Here is a 12,410-nt window from a genome sequence, read left to right on the forward strand (position 1 = left end):
TGAGATAAGTACTTTATGTACCAAATTGGGTATAATTCTTATTGAGTTGTAACAAAACGCAATAAGAATATTATAGCCCACGGATGTTGCTTGTTTTAGGCCACTAAAATTACGATGGAAGCAGGCGGTATTAGAGTGGAGAAGGCATAATCCCTTAGTTCATTTAAACAAGCAACATTTTGCTTCCATATTAGAACAAGCCATTCAAAGTTTACAAGAATCAACCATTAGACATGGTTTTAGGGCTTGTAGTTTGTTTCCATTTAACCCCAGCGCCATTGACTTTGATTGCCGCATTGAGAGGGTTTTGAATGCACCGCGAATCCGAAGGTTTGGATTTTGAATTAATCGGTTTTCCAACAGATTAAAACGCCTCAAAGCTTGATGCCTGGTATCACCTAAGTCAGGGCATGCTTGTTTCTTTCCAATTTAATGGGTTTTGTGATTACAAATTCTCCAGTTGAATTTTATAAAATGTATGCTTGGTCTGATTCCAGTGTAGCCTTGTATTGGATAAAAGGTCATCCTTCACGGCTAAAACCTTTCGTAGCCAGTCGTGTCCAGCAGATCCAAGATAAAATTCCTCCCAATAGGTGTTTTCATATCAGTGGTGCAGAGAATCCTGCAGATTGGCTTTCCCGTAGTTTGCTACCAAAGCAGTTGCTCGAACATCCTTTGTGGTTTACGGCCCTCGATGGTTAAAATTATCTCAAGACTCGTGGCCAACTCCTTTTGAATTTCTCCCAAATAATGACGCAATGATGCTTCAAGAAGAGCGCAAAGTTATTTGTAATTTGACTATCCCAAAAAATCCAGATGTCGTAACTATATTGCTCGAAAGATGTTCCTCCTTCAAAACCATTCAACATATTGTAATTGCTTATTGCTTAAGGTTTCGGGATAAGGGCCTAAAGAATCACTTACTTCCATTGTCTCATACCTTAAGTGCTGATAAGACATATCAAGGTACATGTATTATCGTTAAATGTATCCAAGCTAAAAGCTTTTCTGAAGAAATGAAATTTCTGAAAACCAACCTTTTAGAAAACTTGCCTCGTTTTTGGATACTCATGGAGTCCTCAGGGTGGGCGGACGCCTGCGCTATTCTGATTTCCCGTTCGATGCAAAGCACCCCATGCTTCTTCATAGACTGACCTCGCTAATTATTGAGATGTTCCACAAGGATTATGGCCATCCCGGTCCACGTCATTTGCAATATCTTCTGCGACAGTAATTCTGGATCTTATCTTATTTAGAGGCATAAATTCCGTTCTGTCCCAGTGTTTTACATGTCATAGAATAAAACCGACCCCTTTTTCTCCCTTCAGGAGTGACTTACCTAAGATTCGTGTCTCCCAAGTTAAACCATTTTCACATTGTCACCACAATGTCGACTATATGAGTCCCATATTTCTTACCATGTCTAAGCGTAGAGGTGTTCGGAGCCAAAAGAGCTATACATGTATATGTTTTTTTGTATGTATGGCGACCAAGGCTTTGCACCTCGAAGTAGTGTCCGATTTGTCCTCTGAATCCTTTTTAGCGGCATTTAGACGCATTGTTTCACGTCGTGGCAGATGTTCTGATATGTATAAGCGACCAAGGTACTAATTTTGTGGGTGCCTATCGAATGCTTTCAACCTATCCTCAATCCTCTGTGGAAACCTTACAAATTTATTGGCATTTTAATCCACCTTCCGCACCGCGCTTCGGTGGCCTGTGGGAATCGGGTGTTAAATCTGTGAAAACGCATCTTACTAGGGTGGTGGGCCAACAAATATTAACCTTTGAAGAAATGTCTGTTTTGGCACAATGCGAGGCAGTTTTGAATTCTAGACCACTTTGTGAAATGAGTCCAAACCCCAATAATTTGAAATGTTTGACTACAGGTCACTTCCTTACTATGGAAGCTCTTACCGCTCATCCTGATGAGGCACTAATTGATGTTGCTACTAATCGCTTAAAACGTTGGCAATTGATTCAACAATTACACCAAAGCTTCTGAAAGCGTTGGCCTTTGGAGTACCTAAATATATTGCAACAACGCAATAAATGGACCTTTCTCCGAAAATTGGTTCACTTGTCGTAATAAAAGACAATAATCAACCCCCTCTTAAGTGGCTTATTGGTAGATTGGGAAGGATCTACTCCAGTCCCGATAATATTCCTAGAGTTGTGCAAGTACGTACAGCAAAAGGGCTAAAGGTCTGCCCTTTGCCGTCTCAGTAACTTTGAGCAACTTTTCCTTTGTTTATTTTTTTGTAGTTTTTTATTGTCCTTACCAATTAATGTAGGAAATATAATTTTAATTTACCTGTTTTTTTTTGTTTATTAAAGGTTTTGCTATACCGGGTGGTGCGTCGCCGAGCGGAACATAGGAAAACCCATGTAAATTTTAAGGGGGTCAATTATTGGCTTCCCTGTACATTTTATAGAAAAAATTTAAAATAACTTTTTAAAGAGACCAATCTGGCAAACCCTTGTGCAAAGTTTGCACAAGGAAATTAATTCGGACCAAAATCTAAAAATTACCAATATAATAATACACTATGGGTGTCTTCGGTATGTTTGTTGCACGAAAATAACAGATTTAGTTACAAGAAAAGGTAAAAACAGTTTTTGTGAATTTATTTTACGCATAATACCTAACATTTCACGTGACTAAAAAATATAGAGTGAATTCGCCACTTTAGAGAAGGCACTCATGAGTCAGCCACACTGGGGACAAGGCTGAAGCTGCGGAGTGACAAAACGCAGTAGACGACAGAACTGGCAACACCACACCTAACCTGACCTTAGTTGTCACCTATTTATTGACAAAACTAATCGAATACAGGGTTATTCTAATGACGTTATTCTATTCATGTCCCATAGTGAGTGATTTAGTGGATGATAACACCCTCTTCGTGATAAAAGTTGGCTTTCCGCCACTCTTAGTGAAAAATATATATCCAAATCCAACCATTTTGCAAAAAACCCGTCCCGCTTCGTTTCGTTTCGTTAGTAAAAAGCCGCTAAACTGCAAAATTACCCTTGTTTTCCTCCACACTCAGTAGAATATTAAGATCTCTGTTCTCTCTTTCTTCGGCTCTATTTTCGATATCCTGAATTGAACATTTACAATTATTTATTACGGTACCTTTGGACTCGAACTTATTGACAATACGTTTAATAGTTGAAATGGACGGAATGGGCTTGGAGGGGAAATAAACTGAAAATATTTCAGATACCGCTCTAAAAGTGTTTCCCGCATAATGCCACTTAATTATGGCTATTTTTTCGTCGACTGAATAATTCATATTTGTTTTCAAATATCGACTGTCACTGATTTATTGACACTTTCCCACACGTCAGTGACAATGTTCATTTTACTGGTGTCCGTTTGGTTTTACCTGAACCGAAAATTTGCTAATTTTGCAATTACATTTAATTGAATAATTCAAGATTCGCTTATTAAAATTTTTTGAAACTTTGTACGAGGGTTTGCCAGATGGGTCTCTTCAAAAAGTTATCTCACATTTTTTCTATAAAATGTACAGTGAAGCCAATAATTGACCCCCTTTCTGGGATGTCGTTGAATCAAGAAAATTACACGAGTTACAAACTTGCAATGGCGAGAAACCAGATAGCAATGACAATTTCCAAATACTGCTGAAAATATATAAGAAATTTAAAACATTACTGAATGAAGGTTCTTTACTGAATGATCAGAATGACTCTGATGAATGATTATAATTCACATTGTTTGCTCTTCCAGTAATGTATTTAGCAAAAATGGTATAAATAATATGCCTATAATAATTAACCCTTCCAATATTGAAGAAAATTAGATTGAATTCGAAGAAACTGAAGATCTTGCGAAATCTACTGTAAATATCTCGCATATCCACTATTCTATCGAAAGCGTTCTGGAAGGATCAGTACAACCATCAAACGAAATCTGTGATTTAAAAGACAATAGGGACAAAACCACTGGAGAAGATACTTTTAAGTCTAGATAAATCACAAGATGTAAGCCAGCCAAATATGGGTAATAAGTATCATAGAAAATAAAATTATAAAACACTGTATGCCGAGGACATACATTTGCTAGAAAAAATACAAAACCTTAATTTCTGTCTAAAATACACAAAATTCGGATAGGTAGTTCTTATGAAAGTTACCTTTATTTCGCCCAAGGAACCTAAAAATATAAAAATATAAGGAGTGTCCCATTTAAAATTCTGATGTTAAAGTCGGTACAGCACTTTTTGAACACCCTGTATTGATGAAACTCAAATAATTTAAAAATTCGCTTAAAACGAAAATACTTCTGTAAGACATTTTTCTTGCACACCCTGTAGATTCTGAGTAAAGGTATAGGCCCCTAATAAAATAACCACCCTGTACATAAAAGCAAAGACTATAAACCTAAAAATATGATAAATAAATTATCAATTGTAAATAATATTCAATGTGCTGCTGTAGAATATAAGGTAAATGACCCTGCATTATTAATGATTGTTATATACAGGGTGAGTCGGGAGGAACGCACCAAACTCCAGGTGAGTATTGTACACGAGAAAATAATTAAAAAATAACTCATATGTTCTTATCCGATTCTTATTTGTTTTCAAATATAATAACAAGCATAATAACAAGCAAATAGTATTTTCCTCATTAATAGCAAAACTTAAAACACTAGAATCACTTACACCTGTGAAAGCTGCCTCGACAATATTTTTTTAAATTTTAAATATGTAAATAGTTTACTTTTAGAGGCGTCTAGTTCCGATCATGATGGCCAGAAAATAACTGTAAATAGTAAGCAAACGACTGAGAATAAATTTACTTTTACATATAAAAGAATATTTTTACCTGAAAACAAGTCAACATTTTTTTAAACTTCAAAAGAACAAGATTCGTCGGGGGTGTATAAGAGTAATCAATCTGAGGTTAATGAACAATGGCAAAATTTTATGAATGTCTTTTTAAGATAATCTTATCTTAATTATTGCTTTCCGGTAAAACCACTAACAGCTAAAAAAAACAATACAAGGATAATGAGCAAATTAAGAAATGCAAAAGCAGATTGGACATTTTATTAACATTAAGTCGTCATAATATTATTTACTAAAACCAATACAGAAATGTAAAAATATAGAAATGTCTGACAATAAAATTAAAACTATGTGGACAATCTGCAATGAAATTACTGGAAAGATGCCTAAAAATAGTGATTTTTGGGTAAAAGCCAGGGCCGTATCTAGGGGGGGGTTTTGGGGGTTCAACCCCCCCCCCCCCGAAAATCTTATAACGTAAAATAAAAATGAAACGACTGGTAACTATGACACTTTTTTTTTAATTTACTTTTTAAAGTTTTAAAGGTGTCCAGGCTATAATTAGAGAAAAATATCCAGCAGCAATATATGTGCACTGTAGTGCTCATTCTTTAAATTTAGCTCTTGCCCATTCCTGTAAGGTTCAGAGTATCAGAAATTGTATTGGAACAATAAAATCTATTGCAAATTTTATAAAAATATCAGCTATGCGCACTGAGATATTAAAAAATAAAATTAAAGAACATGTTCCAAATAGTAAATGGAGTAAGTTAACATCCATGTGTGAAACTCGGTGGGTGGAAAATCATGATGGACTAATTAGGTTTACTGAAGTTCTTAAACCCATTATTGAAACATTAGAAGAACTAAAACAAGTAAGAGACATCGAAACTTCTTCAAAAGCTTTGCAGTTCCTTCGAGCTATTATGACCAGTGAGTTTATTATCAGTATGTTAACAGCGTCCACTTTATTTGCTTTTACTCTACCGTTATGCAGAATTCTCCAGACTGTGGATTTTGATCTATTTACCGCTGTTGAGCATGTGAATACTGTTATTAGTCAGGTCAGGAATATGAGACTGAATATAGATCAAGAATTCAAAAATATTTGTAAAAAATCTGAAGCTATTATAGTCTATAGATGATGAAGAATGCATAAAAATACCTAGAATAGTTTCACGACAGAAGAATCGTTCTAATGCCATGGTAGCTACTGCAGAGGAATATTTTCGAATCACAGTTGCAATTCCTTATTTTGATCAATTTATAGAAAAACTGATGAAAATCTGCAAGATTTGCAAATCACGAAAAATCACTTTCATTGTTATATTGCCTAGTACCAAATATGTGCGAAGCACACATAGTAAAAATGGAAGACTTGTTACCATATGAGGAATTTTTGGACCTAGATACGTTATCTGCAGAACTACATCAGTTGTGGAAACAAAAATGGATTAAGCTGCCTCAAGCAGAAAGGCCAAAAAATGCTCTTGATGCATTATCAGCATGTAATCCATCTTTGTTTCCCAATATTCATACTCTGTTGCAAATTCTGGCTACGTTACCTGTATCTACAGCCTCATCAGAACGATCATTTTCATCGCTAAGGCGTTTAAAAGACTATTTGCGCAATTCAACTGGTTAGGAGCGGCTAACAGGACTTGCCCTTTTAAGCGTGAATAGAAATATTATAATTGATACCGCAGAGGTCTTAAATCGTTTTGCGAGGGAAAAGCAAAGAAATATTCAGTTGTTATTATAATTACTATTTTTAAAATTTTAACGTTGTTAAATGTGTGTGTGTTTTTTAGTTTAAACTGGTATCTTCTTTTAGTAAAACCTATTTATAAATTAAAGTTTTTTTTATCCCTAATTTCTCAAATGTCACTGGCCTAACCCCCCCCAAAATTTTGGTCCAGATACGGCCCTGGTAAAAGCAACTCAGTTTACAGTTAACAACTCATTATAAACTTGCAAATAAATACAATAATATATTATAAAGTTTACCAGAAATGCTGAAAACATTTATACTCTATTTCAGAAAGACTGAAACTCTGGCAGATACAAGGAATAGGATGTACTCTTCATTTCTTGACCCATTTGAAAGGTATTCAGAATTTATTAAATTATATTTAATAAATTAATGATTAAGCAAGCCTATTACGATGAAATTGATATGTTTTTTATGTGCTCCAGATACTGTGTAATCTGTCCGCTATTTTTATCCACAAGGCTTGTGCAGTTTTAGCTGAAAAATTTGCTTGGGTGAATTTGCCCGACTTGGATTCCGGGAGCTCTTCCATAAATGAAATTAGTTCTTTCTTTTGCTCACTCGGCATAAAACCAAAATATTTTTTATTTTTTGAATCCATCTTAAAAAAAAGTCAATTCGAAAAACCCAAGAAACGCCATGAAAAAACTTCACAATTCCCTGATGTTTTTAAACTTAAATTTTAGGTTAGGTTGAAAAATCTTTATCATCTTCATTCCGTTTAACATGGCTTCCCATAGCACTCGACTTTGCTACGTTGCCACTACATTTTATGTTTGTATGCGAATAAAATTTCGAATGCTGTTCAAAAATGCACTTTTTAATTCGTGTACGAATTTTGCCGCTCGGCTTTGTTCGCATTCGAAGATTGTCGCATGGTTTCGAAAATACGGCCTCAGGACAACCAACAAAAGTCCTTGATGAAAATAGTAAATGTATAATTCGAAGAAAAGCTAATTTTTTTTATTTTCAAAAGGAAATACTCACTCTAGACAAAATTTTGATGGAGCTTGGCCGAGTATATGGATTTTGCCTGAAAAAAAGTATCAAGCAGTACCGCAGGGAGCAAAAGAAAGTTTTTTATCTTGATGAGATGTGGATTAACGAAGATTATATAGTCAAAAAATGTGGTAAAATAAAAATATAACCAGTGCTCGCCAAGTTTTCATAGAAGGCCTGTCCATGGGTATTAAAGTGCCTTCGGGAAAAGTAAAAAGACTAATAATTACACATATTGGACGCGAAAAGGAATATTCTGGTCTGCTAACCTTTGAGTCGACTTGCACAGGAGATTACCATGAAGATATGAACTCAGATGTTTTCGAAGACTATTTTGGTGAAATGATAAAATTTCTTCCGGCTAATTCCGGTGGTGGTTATGGATAACGCAAGCTATCATTAACGGCGAATAGAGAAGACGCCAACTTCATGTTGGAGAAAGCAAGAAATTATCGATTGGCTGACTGCAAAAGGTATTGCGTTTGAAGCAAATTTGATAAAATAAGAACTGCTGGCCATAGCAAACTTACACAAAACTCGTTTCATGAAATACACAGTGGAAGATATAGCCGAATAATATAATATAACTGTACTACGCTTACCGCCATATCATAGCGAACTAAATCCTATAGAACTGATATGGGCGCAGGTAAAAGGATTTGTAGCAAGACAAAATACGACTTTCAAAATGAAAGATGTTAAGCTACTGTTTGATCAAGCCATTACGGAAGCGACACCAGAGAATTGGCGAAAAGCAGTCCAGCATCTAATTAAGCAAGAGGACAAAATGTGGGATAAAATATAGTTTTAAAATAAATTCAAATATTTAGTCTATATTTTTAACACCAGTAACTGTGTTGCAACTCTGTGAACTTCCAAAGCAAAAGGATTTTTTTTTCAATTTAACAATTGAAAAGGTTATATATTATGCAGGTTTGTATACAATGATACAGCTTCCAAATGTAACCAGATATATGTGTCTAATTTAACTTTTTAATACCTTGCCCCACCCTTTATTATTTAAAACAAAAACAAATGTTTAAAGCAAAAAAGCCTTATTTTAGTTAAAAAAAAAGAAAAATTTGCTAATTTAGAATACTCACGATATTATTTAAAATGGGCGATAAATTCTTTCCGTCAACCGCTTGTCCTTCAGCACGTGGTGGGTTTTGTACTTTAGCATCACCAGGTAGCCCTAAAAAATATTCAACAATTAAAGAATTTAAGAATATCCTGTAAATCTTATTTAATCAGAGCATAATTATAATTCAGATAATTTAAATTACTTTAATAACAATTTATATAAAAATCGTACCTCCGCTTTGACTGGAAATATCAAACCTTTCAATTGCAAATTTTCCACATCTTTTTGGCCGTAAATTTAAACTTAACTAGTCGACAGAATTATAGCTATAAATGATGGAAATACATTTTAAATACTTACCCACTGTTCCATGTAGTCGCCTGAACCGAACAATCAGACTTTTATTGTACATTTCGGTAGAATGGGTGGCTTGAAATCCTTCGATTGCATCGTCAACCGTACGAAACGAAACAAACGCATAACGTGTGTATTTCATTTTCTTCGCAAATCCAATGTCGATTCGTTTATGTTTTGGGTAAGCTTTAACGACATCATCTACCGTCACCTTAAGCAAAGATTATTATTAAAGAGTATACTAGAGTAAAATAAATAGTAGGCAAAAGATGGTTGTAACTTTACAGTTAGGTATAATTTTAGCCAAGAGGCGGCAGACGGCATGAGCTGCCTAGGTAAATACGATAAGTACGGTGCGTGCGGTGCGGAAATCGCACACATCGCAAATGGATGCGACAATTGCAATCAATGGCCAAAGTAAATACCATAAATATTTCAGTATTAAAATGGCTTTAAAAGAAGCAACACGTAAAATATTCCTGATGGATAATGCTTTGACAAAATTAAACATTTTAAAGATATTATAAAGGAAAAACAAACATACAATTTATAGAAATAGATTATCCACAGCTACGACTAGATAAAAATGCCTTTCGCTAATATACAAGAATGCTTCCAGGTACTTTTGATTATCAATCAATTCGTGAATCCTATTATCATTGTCCAACTAACTTTCAAGTCCCCACTTCAATAGAGGAAAGGGTTTTTCTAACTTTAAGGTAAATAAAAACACATTTCAGTTATTTAAAAAAAAATTAATTATTGAAATAGAGGACGTACTTAAACTGTATAATGTATTTGCTCAAGACCTGTTTCGTTATTAGAAATATATTTTTGTATAGGATTGTTTGAAAGAGGACTTTGAAGTGAAACGGTAGAATCTGGGGATGAAACGCATGAGTAATTTGAGTTTGACATTACATAATGATTATTCGATAAACCGTCCGCATTATTAGTAGCAGATCTTGCAAAACACCTTTGGGAGTACTCTGTGACAACCGATGATGCAGAAGAATAATTTGTAGTGGCTGATTGTTCATTACCATTAGCATTAGCATTATAACTCAATTCTTTTATAATAATATCTTGAACTTGATTCCTTATGCGTAATTTTTGTATGGGCTTCATTTGCTTGAGAAAAGGAACTAATGTTTTGAAAAAACATCAAGTCATCATCGACATCTGGTTTGCCGAGAAATTCAAGTTTCTTAGTTTCAATATCTAATAATTGACGTTCCACAGAATATTCACACAAGAAGAGCGCAAAGTTATTTGTAATTTGACTATCCCAAAAAATCCAGATGTCGTAACTATATTGCTCGAAAGATGTTCCTCCTTCAAAACCATTCAACATATTGTAATTGCTTATTGCTTAAGGTTTCGGGATAAGGGCCTAAAGAATCACTTACTTCCATTGTCTCATACCTTAAGTGCTGATAAGACATATCAAGGTACATGTATTATCGTTAAATGTATCCAAGCTAAAAGCTTTTCTGAAGAAATGAAATTTCTGAAAACCAACCTTTTAGAAAACTTGCCTCGTTTTTGGATACTCATGGAGTCCTCAGGGTGGGCGGACGCCTGCGCTATTCTGATTTCCCGTTCGATGCAAAGCACCCCATGCTTCTTCATAGACTGACCTCGCTAATTATTGAGATGTTCCACAAGGATTATGGCCATCCCGGTCCACGTCATTTGCAATATCTTCTGCGACAGTAATTCTGGATCTTATCTTATTTAGAGGCATAAATTCCGTTCTGTCCCAGTGTTTTACATGTCATAGAATAAAACCGACCCCTTTTTCTCCCTTCAGGAGTGACTTACCTAAGATTCGTGTCTCCCAAGTTAAACCATTTTCACATTGTCACCACAATGTCGACTATATGAGTCCCATATTTCTTACCATGTCTAAGCGTAGAGGTGTTCGGAGCCAAAAGAGCTATACATGTATATGTTTTTTTGTATGTATGGCGACCAAGGCTTTGCACCTCGAAGTAGTGTCCGATTTGTCCTCTGAATCCTTTTTAGCGGCATTTAGACGCATTGTTTCACGTCGTGGCAGATGTTCTGATATGTATAAGCGACCAAGGTACTAATTTTGTGGGTGCCTATCGAATGCTTTCAACCTATCCTCAATCCTCTGTGGAAACCTTACAAATTTATTGGCATTTTAATCCACCTTCCGCACCGCGCTTCGGTGGCCTGTGGGAATCGGGTGTTAAATCTGTGAAAACGCATCTTACTAGGGTGGTGGGCCAACAAATATTAACCTTTGAAGAAATGTCTGTTTTGGCACAATGCGAGGCAGTTTTGAATTCTAGACCACTTTGTGAAATGAGTCCAAACCCCAATAATTTGAAATGTTTGACTACAGGTCACTTCCTTACTATGGAAGCTCTTACCGCTCATCCTGATGAGGCACTAATTGATGTTGCTACTAATCGCTTAAAACGTTGGCAATTGATTCAACAATTACACCAAAGCTTCTGAAAGCGTTGGCCTTTGGAGTACCTAAATATATTGCAACAACGCAATAAATGGACCTTTCTCCGAAAATTGGTTCACTTGTCGTAATAAAAGACAATAATCAACCCCCTCTTAAGTGGCTTATTGGTAGATTGGGAAGGATCTACTCCAGTCCCGATAATATTCCTAGAGTTGTGCAAGTACGTACAGCAAAAGGGCTAAAGGTCTGCCCTTTGCCGTCTCAGTAACTTTGAGCAACTTTTCCTTTGTTTATTTTTTTGTAGTTTTTTATTGTCCTTACCAATTAATGTAGGAAATATAATTTTAATTTACCTGTTTTTTTTTGTTTATTAAAGGTTTTGCTATACCGGGTGGTGCGTCGCCGAGCGGAACATAGGAAAACCCATGTAAATTTTAAGGGGGTCAATTATTGGCTTCCCTGTACATTTTATAGAAAAAATTTAAAATAACTTTTTAAAGAGACCAATCTGGCAAACCCTTGTGCAAAGTTTGCACAAGGAAATTAATTCGGACCAAAATCTAAAAATTACCAATATAATAATACACTATGGGTGTCTTCGGTATGTTTGTTGCACGAAAATAACAGATTTAGTTACAAGAAAAGGTAAAAACAGTTTTTGTGAATTTATTTTACGCATAATACCTAACATTTCACGTGACTAAAAAATATAGAGTGAATTCGCCACTTTAGAGAAGGCACTCATGAGTCAGCCACACTGGGGACAAGGCTGAAGCTGCGGAGTGACAAAACGCAGTAGACGACAGAACTGGCAACACCACACCTAACCTGACCTTAGTTGTCACCTATTTATTGACAAAACTAATCGAATACAGGGTTATTCTAATGACGTTATTCTATTCATGTCCCATAGTGAGTGATTTAGTGGATGATAAC

General features: G+C 35.3%; 1 protein-coding gene across 3 annotated transcripts in view; it reads right to left on the reverse strand.

Moving 5' to 3' along the window:
• The window catches only part of LOC126746097 (uncharacterized), a 166,236-nt gene that overhangs the window by 61,623 nt on the left and 92,203 nt on the right, over positions 1-12,410 (reverse strand). Inside the window, exons 9-10 of one of the 3 annotated variants that reach the window (XM_050454207.1) lie at positions 9,035-9,239; positions 8,694-8,785 (exon numbers count right to left, since the gene is read on the reverse strand). The exons of 1 other annotated variant lie outside the window; for it this stretch is intronic. In XM_050454207.1, coding sequence (XP_050310164.1) covers positions 8,694-8,785; positions 9,035-9,239 — 297 coding nt within the window. The remainder of the gene's footprint in view (positions 1-8,693; positions 8,786-9,034; positions 9,240-12,410) is intronic. One more of the 3 variants, XM_050454208.1, reaches the window with a different exon arrangement.

Source organism: Anthonomus grandis, chromosome 17 (genome assembly GCF_022605725.1).
Source record: "Anthonomus grandis grandis chromosome 17, icAntGran1.3, whole genome shotgun sequence".
NCBI classification, from domain to species: Eukaryota; Metazoa; Arthropoda; class Insecta; order Coleoptera; family Curculionidae; genus Anthonomus; species Anthonomus grandis.